This window comes from Hippocampus bargibanti, linkage group LG07 (assembly GCF_051943395.1).
Source record: "Hippocampus bargibanti isolate YZ-2025 linkage group LG07, ASM5194339v1, whole genome shotgun sequence".
In the NCBI taxonomy this organism is placed as follows: domain Eukaryota; kingdom Metazoa; phylum Chordata; class Actinopteri; order Syngnathiformes; family Syngnathidae; genus Hippocampus; species Hippocampus bargibanti.
This window is the reverse complement of record NC_142740.1, coordinates 4,989,487-5,005,310: the sequence shown is the minus strand read 5'-3', so window position 1 is coordinate 5,005,310 and position 15,824 is coordinate 4,989,487. Positions and strand designations below refer to the sequence as shown.

At 36.0% G+C, this 15,824-nt stretch overlaps 1 protein-coding gene across 3 annotated transcripts in view; it reads right to left on the bottom strand.

Moving 5' to 3' along the window:
• Positions 1-188: 188 nt before the first annotated feature.
• The window catches only part of LOC148895238 (uncharacterized), a 42,956-nt gene continuing 27,320 nt past the window's right edge, over positions 189-15,824 (bottom strand). For 2 of the 3 annotated variants that reach the window (XM_089000106.1, XM_089000108.1), the window contains 14 exons: positions 14,865-15,040; positions 13,774-13,883; positions 13,599-13,683; positions 13,411-13,533; positions 11,874-12,080; positions 11,729-11,794; positions 10,180-10,254; positions 9,403-9,572; positions 7,091-7,211; positions 6,874-6,984; positions 4,189-4,437; positions 3,913-4,055; positions 2,195-2,293; positions 189-912 (listed from right to left, as the gene is read on the bottom strand). In XM_089000106.1, the coding sequence (XP_088856232.1) occupies positions 891-912; positions 2,195-2,293; positions 3,913-4,055; positions 4,189-4,437; positions 6,874-6,984; positions 7,091-7,211; positions 9,403-9,572; positions 10,180-10,254; positions 11,729-11,794; positions 11,874-12,080; positions 13,411-13,533; positions 13,599-13,683; positions 13,774-13,883; positions 14,865-14,876 (1,593 nt within the window). In that variant the 5' untranslated portion in view covers positions 14,877-15,040 and the 3' untranslated portion in view covers positions 189-890. Of the gene's footprint in view, positions 913-2,194; positions 2,294-3,912; positions 4,056-4,188; positions 4,438-6,873; positions 6,985-7,090; positions 7,212-9,402; positions 9,573-10,179; positions 10,255-11,728; positions 11,795-11,873; positions 12,081-13,410; positions 13,534-13,598; positions 13,684-13,773; positions 13,884-14,864; positions 15,044-15,824 lie in introns of all 3 variants that reach the window. The other variant, XM_089000107.1, reaches the window with a different exon arrangement.

Sequence of the window (15,824 nt, the reverse complement as noted above, 5' to 3'; positions counted from 1 at the left end):
AGATTGTCCACATTTTTGACCCAAGATGTTTTGTGACTTTTATTTCGTCGACTAAGCCACACACCAAATAAAATGTCAGATTTATGGATTCATTTTTTTAGCTCAGCTTCGGGGGGCCATTTTGAATTTCGAGAAGCACACAACGCACAACCAATTAATGAATAACTAGTTTTCAAATTTTAAATAAAAAAATAATGACTTTTTATCCATGTTAGCGCTTCATTACAGCTCCAGCTGTTGTTAAAGCGCTATATAAACCAATATGTATGTATGGTATTTTGTACAGCTGCCCCCATTTCAAGCTCAGATAACTCCAGACCCATATAACTTAGGAATTAACTCTTTTTGAGTCTTAGGTTTCTTATGCTGAATTGAATGTTTATGTCGTCCTAAAACTGAATATTCTGTGGGTACTGCAATTTGAGTGAAAATGACAAAAACCCTGGCACTGGAGTGGACACATTTTAGCACATCGTCTGGCAGTGAATGAGTTAACGTCAGACGTTGCATTTTTGATGGTGATGTTGCATCTGTACAGGTTTTTAGTCCTCTGTGATATGTAAACATTTATAAAAATGGCAGCGATCATATAGGCTGGCAAATTTTAAAAATAAATAATATACATATATATAAAAAAGGAACTCTGTGATAAATAGTGCTAAGTGCTAAGAAAACGTCCCTGGCGTTTAACGGCAACGCGTCAATATTTTCCCTTTTTTGACTGCAAAGCCAAGTCCTGCCGTCTTATCTAAAAAGCCAAAAACAGTCACCGACAATGAAGACAAGTTTACGGCCTCATTAATGTCCGGTAATGAAGGGCTCCTCTGATGTTATGCGCTCCAGTCGGCAGCTCGAAAGCATCATTTTTGGGAAGGCGGTCTCATTGCGAGTCAGTCCCTGAAGCTCACGTGTCTGGAAGGATGACAAGATACCAGAAGGGTTAGTTAGAATCGTTTCTTTCTTTCACTGTCATTTTGCCTTCTGTTTTTGAGTTGGTGACAAGTCCTCACCCTACGTCACTGAAGGAACGCCCCTGACCGAAAAAAAAGGATACATTGTCGCAGTCCTTCCATCACGTCAATGCATTTTGCTGTACTTTGGTCTGAAAACTTCATGTAGGACCAAAAAGAGGCAGAAGAGGGCGGCAAAGCTCCATGTAAGGAATTAATCAGCCTGTGGAAACGGGCTGACTAATTCCTTACACGGCACATCCTTTGTCACCATTTTCTGCATTTTTTGGGTGCGATATTTCCCACCCCCGATGCCTCAAAATGACACGGAATAAATTCTTTAATCGATCGCAAGCATGTATGCTTTCTTCTTCAGAACTATTTGAATCATATTCATAACTGGATGAGTACACAAGAAAGCATATTCTCCGAATCTGAAGCCATTGTTTTGATTCTCCAGCAAGGCAAGACGTCTTGGGGTGACATCACGAACAAGGGGGCGGGACCTTCTGAAACTCGGCATCTCCGGGGTCATTTGAAAGTAGTTTTGGGACACTTTAAGTCTTTTTTATTGGTGTTTTGCATTTAACTAAAAATATCATACTGCGTGTTTTGGGTATTTTAGATGCTATAAAACGTTTTTCTGGTGTCAGTTAAGAAACAAAAAAGTGATGTCGGTTGTCCTTTAAGGCTTATTTAGTAGAGAATTCTGTTTTATGGGGACCTGGGAATGGATTATTCTCATTTTTAATGGTTTCTTATGGGAAATTAATGTTCGTCAGATGAACTTTTCGCCTTACACACACTTTCTGGGAACCAATTAAGTTCATGAGCTGGGGTATCACTGTATATGCAATATTTATGTTTCATTTAAAAAAAAGTGACTATACGAAGACGTGAAAGAGAGAGGTGAAAATATGATCCGTGCTTTTACTGGGTATGCCGGGTTTTATTGGGTTGCTTTTTTTTTTCACCCACAATCCGAGTTTTGTTTCCTCATGGACGTCATTAATGAAAGCCCTACTCAGCATGGAGGAAGATGGGTGTACAGCTGCTTATTTGCATTCCACAGGCTAATTTCAGCAAAGCCGAAAGAGTATGCCTGCACTGTAATTGGATCCTCCATTATTCTGACAGAGTCATACAAACACACCTGTTTTAAAATGTATGTATGCGGAGGGGATTGGGGGAAGGGGCAATATAGGTCCTTGATATGCGTGACGGCTAGCAGCCTAGCGACTCACTGCTCCCCAGTCGATCTTGCGTTTGTTCGGTTGTTCATCTCCACCTGTTGCTGAGGCGTTTGAAGATCGTTCACCTCGCTCGCATGGTTGCAGTCGCCGCTGCAGACCAAAAAGTTAAGGATAAATTAAAATCAACCGATTTTCATTACAAATAAGAAATGACAACAGTCGAAAAGGTAAAGTATATTCATGTTCTTGTCAATTATAGGAGAGGTGCCCAAACTACAGTATTTAAGCGGCCCATCGGCAATTTTTTTTAGCGGCCCGAGGCCTTGATAAAGAATGACATTTGAGTTGGGCTAAATAGATAGATAAAAAAAAAACTAAACTGGTAACCAAATAATAAATACATGGTTATATAGTTGGACAATAAATAAATAATCAGAAAATAGACATAAGTGAATCATAAATAAACAAATAAACAAATAAATTAAAAAATAAATAAATAAATAAATAAATAAATAAATAAATACTTTTTAATCACATAATTAACTAAACTGGTCACCAAATAAATAAAGATTTTAAACAAATAGATAACTAAACCGGTAACCAAACAAATAAATAAATAAATAAAAAGCAAATAAATACACAGATAAACTAACAGGTAAATAAATAAAAAAATAGCTAAATAAACAAACAAATAAGTAAATTAATAAATTTAAAAAAATAAATAACTAAACTGGTAACCAAATAAATGCATGGTTATATAGTTAGACAATAAATAAATAACTAGAAAATAAATACATACATAATAAGTAAATCATAAATAAATAAATTTTAAACAAATAAATAATTAAACTGGTCACCAAATAAATAAATAAATAAATAGATTTTAAACAAATAAGTAACTACATTGGTAACCAAATAAAAAATGGTTAAATAGATAAAGTCAGAAAATAAACAAATAAATAAAGTCAATAAATAAATACATAGATTAAAAAAAAAAACTACACTGATAACAAAAAAAAAAAAAAAGATTTTAAAAAATAATTAAACCGGTAACCAAATAAATAAATAAATAAATAAATAAATAAATAAAAAGCAAATAAATACACAAATAAATTAACAGGTAAATAAATAAAAAAATAGCTAAATAAACAAATAAATTAATTAATTTAAAAAAAATTAAAAAAATAAATAACTAAACTGGTAACCAAATAAATGCATGGTTATATAGTTAGACAATAAATAAATAACTAGAAAATAAATACATACATAATAAGTAAATCATAAATAAATAAATTTTAAACAAATAAATAATTAAACTGGTCATCAAATAAAAAAATAAATAAACAGATTTTAAACAAATAAGTAACTACATTGGTAACCAAATAAAAAATGGTTACATAGATAAAGTCAGAAAATAAACAAATAAATAAATACAGTCAATAAATAAATACATAGATTAAAAAAAATAACTACACTGGTAACCAAATAAATAAATAGATTTTAAACAAATAATTAAACCGGTAACCAAATAAATAAATACATGGTTGAATAAATAGCCAGAAAATAAATAAATGACCAAAAAATACAATGAATAAATACACAAATAAATAAATAGGTAAAAAAAATAATAATAATAATAAACAAGTCAATAAATAAATAAAAGGGTGGAGGTGGTAATTAGAATGCTAAATTAATTTTTATATCATAGAGCTTTGTCAGATTTGTCAAATATGCAACAACACAACTCCCAAAAGATTTTTTTGCCTCACGTTATGTTCTCAGCCGGGGTGGTGAGCCTGTCTCGCAGCGCCCTCAGCTTGGCCTCTCGGTCACTGACCTTCTGAAGAGCGGCGGCGAGCAGCGTCTCAAGGTTGCGCACGGTCGCCTTCTCACTATCAAGTTGCTTTTGAACCTGGAAAACAAAGACGAAAAAAAACTCTCCTGCAATGTTTTTTAAGAGCAAGTGTGCTTATGAATGGAACATTTCTATATTACTTAAAATATTTTTATTGTTTTGGAGGGTAAAATTGCACAACCGCACTCACCAAGTCAAGCTCCATGCTTTTAGACGTAAGCGCGCACGATGCGAGCTCCTTGTCCGTGTCCAGTTTGGTGCAGAGCTCCCGGATGCAGGCCAGATCGGAGAGTAGAGCTGCCGGCCCTTCTTGGGCTTTGCGCAGTTCGACGCCAAGTGCGGCAATGAGGTCTTCCACCTGCTGCAGCCTCCGTTCCCGCTCTTGAAGGTCCGATTGGGCCGCTCGCAGGTGCGCCACCAGCTCGAAATTCTCTTGGTCCTATGGTTGATATGTCTAAATTAGCGGATTTTCTGGTGTATAAGGCGCACCTTCAATGAATGAAAAATGTTTTCCAAATATATGAATATATAAAATAAAGTTACATCGTATTTTCCAGTGTATAAGGCGCACCGGAGTAAAAGGTGCACCCGAGTGAATGGTGTATTTTCAAACTTTTTCCATATATAAGGTGCACTGGAGTATAAGGCGCACCTTCAATGAATGATTTTTTTTCCCAAATATATGAATATATAAAATTAAGTTAGACCGTATTTTCCAGTGTATAAGGCGCACCGGAGGAAAAGGTGCACCCGAGTGAATGGTGTATTTTCACACTTTTTCCATATATAAGGCGCACTGGAGTATAAGGCGCACCTTCAATGAATGAAAAATGTTTTCCAAATTTATGAATATATAAAATAAAGTTACATCGTATTTTCCAGTGTATAAGGCGCACCCGAGTGAATGGTGTATTTTCAAACTTTTTCCATATATAAGGCGCACTGGAGTATAAGGCGCATCTTCAATGAATGATTTTTTTTTCCAAATATAATATATGAATATATAAAATTAAGTTAGACCGTATTTTCCAGCGTATAAGGCGCACTGGAGTATAAGGAGCACCTCGATGAATGGTGTATTTTCACACTTTTTCCATATATAAGGCACACTGGAGTATAAGGCGCACCTTCAATGAATGAAAAATGTTTTCCAAATATAATATATGAATATATAAAATTAAGTTAGACCATATTTTCCAGCGTATAAGGCGCACCGGAGTAAAAGGTGCACCGTCAGTGAATGGTGTATTTTCAAACTTTTTCCATATATAAGGCGCACTGGAGTATAAGGTGAATCTTCAATGAATGATTTTTTTTTCCAAATATAATATATGAATATATAAAATTAAGTTAGACCGTATTGTCCAGTGTATAAGGCGCACCGGAGTATAATGCGCACCGTCAGTGAATGGTGTATTTTCAAACATTTCCCATATATAAGGCACACTGGAGTATAAGGCGCACCTTCAATGAATGATTTTTTTCTCCCAAATATAATATATGAATATATAAAATTAAGTTAGACCATATTTTCCAGTGTATAAGGCGCACCGGAGTATAAGGAGCACCTCGATGAATGATTTTTTTCTCCAAATATAATATATGAATATATAAAATTAAGTTAGACCGTATTTTCCAGTGTATAAGGGGCACCGGAGTAAAAGGTGCACCCGAGTGAATGGTGTATTTTCACACTTTTTCCATATATAAGGCGCACTGGAGTATAAGGCGCACCTTCAATGAATGAAAATAAAATCCAAATATAATATATGAATATGTAAAATTAAGTTAGACCGTATTTTTCAGTGTATAAGGCGCACCTGAGTAAAAGGTACACCCGAGTTAATGGTGTATTTTCAAACATTTCCCATATATAAGGCGCACTGGAGTATAAGGCGCACCTTCAATGAATGATTTTTTTTCCCAAATATAATATATGAATATATAAAATTAAGTTAGACCATATTTTCCAGTGTATAAGGCGCACCGGAGTATAACGTGCACCTTCAGTGAATGGTGTATTTTCAAACTTTTTCCATATAATAATAATAATAAAAATAATAATAATAATAATAATAATAATAATAATAATAATAATACAGGTAACATCTGACTGACGACCACCCATACTTATGACCACGACCTCCAGACCCTATTTGTAAAATTTTAATTCTGCGCCTGGCACCGCAGCGCGCTAGAAGGCCGGCAACAATTTTGGCCAGCCAGCCAGCCAGCCAGCATGTCACTCTCGCACAGCAATCGACCATGTGATGGCACCAGAGGGGGGAGTTTGTGAGTCATTTAGCCTCCGAGGCTCCATTCAACATTTTGAATGGATAATTTAAAGCAGATTCTTTACTTACAGTGTATTATAGGTGTTCAAATACATGACATGTTTCGGCGTATACTTCCGCCTTCCGCCAGGTATTTGAACACCTATAATCCACTGTCTGTAAGTAAAGAATCTGCTTTAAATTAGATATCAAGTAGACAGGATGAATTTAGTACAATGATTTTGAATGGATTTCAACTTACGACCATTTTCGACTTACGACCGTTTGGTCGGAACGGAACTCAGTCGTAAGTCGGATGTTAGCTGTACATTTAGTCAATAACATTCAAATAAAGTAAAACTACTCACTATTTGATGACAAAGCTTTGATGTTTTATAATTTTCAGGATTCTGTGTCATAATTCTGACTTATATACTATCCTGACGGAAAGTATGGCAGGACCAGGACTGAAAATTACATCAGCAAAAGTAGTCGAGTCACGCTAAAGTGCTGAGTGGAGCACAGTCTGTAAAGATTTTTTTTCTCCGTATCTGCTATGAAATGCCCCCCCTACCCAATTTCATGGCTTGACTTTTCCTCACCTTTGTCCTCAACAGATCTTCTACCCTGCACATGGCATTAGCATAAGAGTGCACGCTCAGCTTGAGCTCGTCCCGTTCACGCAGAACCACCTCCATCCCAGCGTGTGCAGCCTTGAGGAGAGGAAATACAACTTGGTATTATTCCCTTCCTCCCACAAAAATCAAGTAATAGAAAAAATATTCCATAGATTATTATTATTATTATTATTATTATTACTTGCTTCTCTTTGTTCAGCGCCGTCAGGTCATCTTGCAACCTCATGTTCTCTCGAACCATGTTTTCTTGGGGGTCATGCAACCGTTGTGGCAGCGCGGTGAGATCCCTTTCCTGCTGTTGACTGAAACACACACATAATAATAATAATAATAATAATAATAATAATAATAATAATAATAATAATAATTGGATTGGCCTTTATTAGCCTTAATAATAATAACAATAATCATAATCATCAACATTATTTATTATTATTATTATTATATTATAAATGAATAAATAGCTACATAAATTAAAATGTCAATAAATATGTCAATAAATGACTCTCTGTGTCTTTGTGTTGTCATATTATTTGTTATTTAGTTTTTTTGTTTTGACTACAAGATGGCGCCGTGAGAGTGGCTGCCTTTCCAGCAGCTCCTGTATTTTGTTTTTCTACTTCTTTCTTTTCCTTTCGTCTTCCTTTGCTGGTGTGTTACTTCTGGGTAGAGTGAACGCTGGCGCGAATGGCTGCCGCTGCTCACCCGCACACACACAAAAAAAAAAAAAAAATCCCATGACTGTAAAGTCTCCTTGAGAGTTTTGAAAGGCGCTTAGAAATTCAATGTATTATTATTATTATTAAATGTCAATACATATATAAATAAATAGACAAATAAATAAATAAATGGATAATGAACTAACTAACCATATAAAAAACTAAATAAATAAAGAAATAAACAGATAGCTAAATAAATAAATACATAGATAAATTTTAAACAAATAAATAACTAAAGTGGTAAATAAATGGTTAAATAAATAAAACCTGTAGTTAGAAAATAAATAACCAGAAAATAAATAAATAAATAAATAAATATACAATAAATAGATTTGAAACAAATAATTAACTAAACTGGTAACCAAATAAATACATATATAGATACATAGAAAGACAAATGAATAAATAAATGGATAACCAACTAACATAATACAGCAATTAACTAAACAAACAAATACATAGGTAAATAAATAAATGGATAACTATTACACAACTATACTATACTATACTATACTATACTATACTATACTATACTATACTATACTATACTATAATGTACTATACGATACTATACTATACTATAATGTACTATACTATACGATACTATACTATACGATACTATACACCATAAACAATTAAACAAACACACAAGCAAATGAATGAATGAATAAATAAATACAATAAATAAATACATATATAAATACATAGAACGACAAATGAATAAATAAATGGATAACCAACTAACATAATACAGTAATTAAATAAACAAATAATAATAATAATAATAATACATTTCATTTGTAAGCGCCTTTCAAAACTCTCAAGGCCACTTTACAGTCACTGGATCAGTTTTTCTGTGGGTGAGCAGCGGCAGCCACACGCGCCAGCGTTCACTCAACTCAGAATAAATCAAATAAATAAAAAGCTAACTAGCTATACATAGGTAAATAAATAAATGGATAACTATTACACAACTATACTATACTATACTATACTATACTATACTATACTATACTGTACTATACTATACTATACCATACGATACGCCATAAACAATTAAACAAACACACAATCAAATGAATGAATGAATAAATAATAAATAAATAAATAAATAAATAAATAAATAAATAAATAAATAAATCAGACCAGTTTTTTAAAAAGCGTCATGGGATACATAAATATTGTCCACCACGGTTAATTTTAAAACTCTATTCACGTCAGGAGAAATGTTTTCAGTGCCATATAATTATTGGAATAAATGTAAAATCTTCAAATAAATAAATAAACAAGCAAACAAACAAACAAGCAATCACCGGTAAGTAAATAAATAAATCTGACATTTTTTTTTTTTTTTTTTTTTTTTAAGTGTGATGGGATACAGAAATAGTCTCCAGCGGGGTTAAATTTAAAACTCTATTCACGCCAGGATAAATATTTCCAGTGACATAATTATTCCAATAAATGTAAAATATTCAAATACAGTAAAGTCTCGTTATATCGATATTCAAGGGAGTCCGAAAAAATATCGATATAACCGGGACTATCGATATATCCGACCCTGTTTGCATGTAATTTTCTCCGTGCGTGCATAGAAATAGTATCGATACAACCGGGACTATCGATATATCCGATATCGATATAACGAGACTTTACTGTAAAAAGAATATTTACATTCAAAACTGTTGGAATAATTTTTGGGGGATCCGTGCATTCAATTGAGTAATATACAATCTGTTGGAAAAAAAAAAAAAAAGATCTAATATTAAAAACAAACCCCATCATGCGAGCTGCTTTCCTCCGCTTTATTGCCGCCGCCGCCACCGCTTCCTTCTCTGCGTCCTGAAGCCGCTCGGCAGGCTGAAAGTCCCAACGCGGCTGCGTGTTCCACTTGCCGTCTCTCAGCAACGAGAGCTGTGAACGCAACTCCAGCCTCTCTCGCTCCAGCTTCAATACAAAACACGCACGTCTATATTAAAGGATAACCGAAAATGCACAAGATGGCGCCCAAGCTCCGTTGGAAATGGGCTGATTTGTCTGCTGGGAATTTGTGTCAACTAGTATCAAATAGTAGTCTTGGTGCAACACACAATGATTCACCATCGCGTTATTGATGTGTTTTTCTTCAAATTTTGTCATCAACACGGATCAACACGAAGTTTTCAGACCAAACAAAGTACCCAAAATACACTGTGTGTCGCTTTCTCGATCAGGGGCGTTCCCTCCGTGACGTCACATCAGAAATCATCACCAACTCAAAAACAAGACTTCCGGAATGTTCTTAAAACGTAAAATATAGCTATATGCCGTGGAATATTTGTAACATACACTCAGTAGAAGTCATTTGAAGTGATTTTACAAATTATGGACACAACTTGTCGGTTGTCCTTGAAGCATTTATTAGCATTTCTATGCTAGCCATCAACCGTCATTTTGCCTCTTTCGGTACAAGTGTAACACTTTTGTGGGAAATGAGTATTTGCACGTATATATAGTCTAAACATGGCAAGCATGTTTTACAAGGGCTGAAATATTTTAAAACAATCAGACTTACGTTCTGGACTGCATTTTCCAGGTCAATAATCCGATCCAATCCGATTAAAGTACCTGAATTCGTCTCTTGAGTCTCCTGAGAATTCAAAAAACACAACAGGTGAGACAACTTCTTTAGGTTGAGTGATATTTTTTAACTCATTCACTGCCTATCCCTGAATTGATTCAGGAATTGAAAATATGACGTAAAGTGCCATTCCCAAATTTTTTCGGGTTTTGGTTTTATCACGCTTGGGTGCCGATAAAGCGCTGGAGAGCCCTCTGCCAATGTTTTTTCCCTTCCACGAGGGGGCCGCATTTGTAACACCTTATGTTACTCCAGAACAAAATCTAGAAATATTTGTATATTAATAATAATAATAATAATAATAATACATTTCATTTATAAGCGCCTTTCAAAACTCTCAAGGTCACTTTACAGTCACAGGAGAAGTTTTTCTGTAGGTGAGCAGCGGCAGCCACACGCGCCAGCGTTCACTCAACCCGGAATAACTCAAATGAATAAAAAGCTAGCGAGCAAGCTAATAGGTAGCTAATAAATAAGCAGCCAGCTAGCTAATAGATAGCCAGCCAGATAGCCAATAGATAGCTAATAGAAAGCCAGCTAACTATTCAGCTAGCTAATTGATAGCCACCCGGATAGACAGCTAATATATAGCCAGCTAGCTAGACAGCTAGCCAATAGATAGCTAATAGATAGCCAGCTAACTATCTAGCTAATAGATATCTAATAGCTAGCTAGCCAGCCGGATAGATAGCTGATTGATAACCAGCTAGATAGCTAGTAGAGAGCTAATAGATGGCTAGCTGATAGACAGCCAGCCAGCCAGATAGCTAATAGATAGCCAATAAATAGCCAGCTAACTAGCCAGCTAATAGATATCCAATAGATAGCCAACTAGCTGGATAGACAGCTAATAGAGAGCCAGCCAGCCAGATCGCTAATAGATAGTCTAAAGACACATACAGTCATTCTATGCTAGTATGACGTTAGCATGCCGTTTTGGTAATTTGGCTTCCTGGTGAATGTTATATGCATGTACTGAATTGTATTTTGAACAGCCGCCCCCATTTCAAGCTCAGATAACTCAAAGCCCATATAACTTAGGAATTAATTCATTTTCTGATGAAAGAAGATAGTCTAAGGTTTCTAACGCTTTATTGAATGTTATATGTATGTATTGTACTGTATTTTGGCCAGCCGCCCCAATTTCAAGCTCAGTTAATTCCAAACCCATATAACTTAGGAATTAACTGTTTTTTTTCTGATGAAAGAAGAGAGTTTAAGGTTTCTTACGTTGCATTTAATGTTTATGTAGTCATAAAACTCAATATTTTGTTGGTCCTGGAATTTAGGTGAAAATGACAAAAACCCTGGCACTGGAGTGGGGCACATTTCTGCGCATGTCTGAATGAGTGAATGAAGATCAATCAGAATTATTTCAATTGGTTGGGACTCTTTTTTTTGTATAGGCTGGCATATAAATAATTAAGATGTAAGTAAAAAATGTTAATTGTAAGTTTTGAACACAACATAAGCAGTATCTTACCGCTCTCATTTTTACAAGGTTATCCTCCAAATCTTTAATGACTTCCTGTTGGCTTATAATGACTTCCTGTGACAAAAGTGAGGAAAAAAAAAAACAGTAAGCTTGTGGCATACGGAATTGTTAGCATATTTTTCTTTTTCCTCACTTTGGAAGCGGACAAGTTTCGATAAGCGATATCCAGCACTCGCTTTTTGTCCATTTTGGTTTGCTTAATCATGTTATTCTTTTGCGTCAGTTCTCGACACAGTTCAATGTTCTTCAGGGAGAGGTTGGACACTTCGGCGGAGGACTTGTTCTGTAGTTCCTCCAGTTTCTGCTCCAGCGTCTTGTTGCTCTCTTGTAGATACTCGATCTGCGTGGATGTATTCAGGAATGTTTAAAGGACAACCGACACCATTTTTTTGTTTCCTAACTGACATCAGAAAAACGTTTTATAGCATCTAAAATACCCCAAACTAATATTTTTAGTTAATGCAAAACACCAATAAAAATGACTTAAAGTGTGCAAAAACTGCCACAAATCAGCTCGAAACTGGGGATTTTCAGAAAGTCCCGCCCCCAACAATGGCCTCACGGAGTTCAGATTCAGAGAAGATGCTTTCTTGTTACGCATCCAGTTATGAATATGATTGAAATAGTTCTGAAGAGGAAAGCATAAATGTTTGCAATCGATTAAAGAAGTCCTTCCGGATCAATTCGAGCCATCAGGACTCCAATGTAGCGTCCCAGAAAATGCACAAGATGGCGCCCGAGCTCCGTTGGAAATGGGCTGACTTGTCTGCTGGGAATTTGTGTCAACTAGTATCAAATAGTAGTCTTGGTGTAACACACAACGATTCACCATAATTGTCCATAATTTGTAAAATCACTTCAAATGACTTCTACTGAGCGTATTTTACCAAGATTACACTGCATATTGCTATATTTTACGTTTTAAGACTCACTCTGAATATTCAGGAAGTCTTGTTTTCGAGTTGGTGACGAGTCTGTACGTGACGTCACTAAAGCAACGGCCCACACCGAGAAAGCGACACACAATGCATTTTGCGGTACTTTATTTGGTCTGAAAACTTCGTGTTGATCCGTGTTGATGGCGAAATTACAAGGAAAACACATAAATAACGCGATGGTGAATTGTGTGTTGCACCAAGACTACTATTTGATACTAGTTGACACAAATTCCCAGCAGACAAATCAGCCCATTTCCAACAGAGCTTGGGCGCCATCTTGTGCATTTTCCGGGACGCTATAATTGGAGTCCTGACGGCTGGAATTGATACGGAAGGACTTCTTTCATCGATTGCAAATATTTATGCTTTCCTCTTCAGAACTATTTGAATCATATTCATCACTGGACGAGTAACAAGAAAGCATCTCCGAATCTGAAGCCATTGTTTTGATTCTAGGCACGATATCCTAGCGTGACGTCACGAACAAAGGGGCGGGACCTTCTGAAACTCGGCATCTCCGGGGTCATTTTGAAGTAGTTTTGGGACACTAAGTTTTTTTTAATTGAAGTTTTGCATTTGACTAAAAATAGCAGCCTGTGTGTTTTGGGTATTTTAGGTACTATAAAATGTTTTTCTGATGTCAGTTAGGACACACAAAAAATGGTGTCGTTGTCCTTTAAAAATCAGTTCGACAAGATGTCAAAAAAGCAACCCGCGTGCACGACACTTTACCTGAAGGGTAAGGTAGGCAATAAGTTTCTTATTGGTGTTGTTTTGAGCCTCCATCGAGACAGCATCACGAGGTCCATGAAGTGCATGATTCAGATTATCAATCTTTTTGTCTCTCTCGGCCACCTAGAACAAGTGTTTGTTTAGCAACGACAACATGAACAGTCGTACAACTAATAGCTTTAACTTACTTGGGTGAGTAAGAGTTTTATACACCCGTGGGCATTGTCCAGGTCAGATTTGACTTTGGTGACATCTTCTTGCACCCCGTGAAGCCTACAAAAAAAAAAAAAAATGGCAAAGAAATCAATCAGGAATTGCCGTCAAAACCCATAAAACTAGAAACACTCTGGATTCTCATCAAACCTTCCATCAGCCACCGGCTGTCGGTCATCTCCATATGAATGATCAGGCGATTTGGGTGGAGGCTGATTCGGAAGGGGTATGACTTCATGGGTCTGCATTCTCTGTGGCATCTGAAAGCAATACAGTATCAAGGTGGTTTCCACATGACAAAAAAAAGTAACACGTACATCATGCGGGTTGGTTAGTACACAATGATGTTTCATCTATCCATTTATTGTTCGACAAAGAAGAAAGAAATAATCTTCCATTTATGCTTCATCTGTTCTTTTCTAAAGGGTAAAGATAAGCCGTTTCAATGACTTGCAGAAAGCAACATTAAAATAAATACAGTAAAGTCTCGTTATATCGATATTCAAGGGAGGCCCAAAAAATATTGATATAACCGGGACTATCGATATATCCGACCCTGTTTGCATGTAATTTTCTCCGTGCGTGCATAGAAATAGTATCGATATAACCGGGACTATCGATATATCCGATATCGATATAACGAGACTTTACTGTATGTAAAAAAAAATCTGGTTGGAACTCAAACAGTAGTGTCCAAATAACACCACATATTTGTGTCATTTGTGACCCGCTTTTTAACCTCTACTTGTTTGTTTACGAGGTTACGAACACTTAGGTCGACTGTTGTACTGTATTTAATGTTGGTGTTACTCAGGAGTCAAGACCCCAAAAATGTAGGTAGCACTTAATGTAAATAGAAAATAACCCCACGACATTAGAAATGACATTTTGTGCATATAAGAGAACGTTTCAAACTGTCAGCACCATGGAGGCTTGGGAAAGTTTAACCCGTACTAGAATCTGAGCCTTGTTTGTTTACAAAGTTACAAACACTTAGGTCAACTCTTCTACTGTATTTAATGTTGGTGGTACTGTGCTCGGGAGTCATGAGTACTCCCCAAAAATGTAGGTAGCACTTAATGTAAATAGAAGATAACATTTCGATATTAGAAATTATATTTTGTGCATATAAGAGAACGTGTCATACTGTCAGGCCCGTGGAGGCTTGGGAAAAGTAAAACGGGGAAGTTTGCATGGTTGCATGTCATCAAACGAATAATTGAAGTGCATTTTAATTGTACCTCTGGTGACATGGGCCCGTTGCCACTTCACTATACTTTCTTCCCCGGGCGGTTGAGGGTTCCCCGTTCCGTGCGATGACACCGTAGCGACATCACTGCTTTTCTCTGGATTTCTCCGGATTCCCAGTTGACAATTCCAAAAGTGGTCGTGAGTGTGTTGAGGCCGCCGCCCCTCGCTACTTTCCATTAACAGGGCCGCCGTCCAATGACGAAAATACACAGTCAACGTCACGCTAAATGGTTAAGAATATATACATTTTTTACATTAACAGGCTACATGAAAAACACGAAGGCGATCATGTTAACCCCCAGATAAAAGGTTGAAAAATGTTATACGCTCAGCGTCGTGTAACGTCATCGGCTAACTAGCATAATTTTAGCCGGCTACCGTTAATAACACTAAGCGAGCATGTACCGTAAAACCACTTTCGTTTTTTCCCCCACAGGTACATCAGATTTGTACATGATTCATTAAAACCGTATAATGTATTCACAAAAATAACGAATGTATTCACGACCAGGTCTTTTATCCCATGTTGTAAAGCGTCATAAAGACAACCCGTCATTGTATTTTCACAGCTCAAGTACAACGATCTTACCAATATGGATCCAACCTTGGATAAATACTTTTTTTTGTAAAGTCGATCGATAATGTTTGTTCGTAACGGGCGCCTGGTTTTCACACAAGTGATTGACAATCGTTGACCAAAAAAAAAACGTATTTGGGTTTGCGCTACAATTTATTCCCCAAAATGTTCAGAAATATTTCTTCGTTTAACAAACAAATCGAAACTTGTGGGCAAGGGGTGCATTCATCAGGTAGATGAACTTTGTAAAATGTATTACATTTTAAGCCCATTTTTAAAAGGACAGACGTAGAAGCAGCATTTCCTCACAGCAGGTACGTATGAAATGTTTGGTTGGCTTGAGTAATTTTGTAAAATATAATGAGTGCCTGCT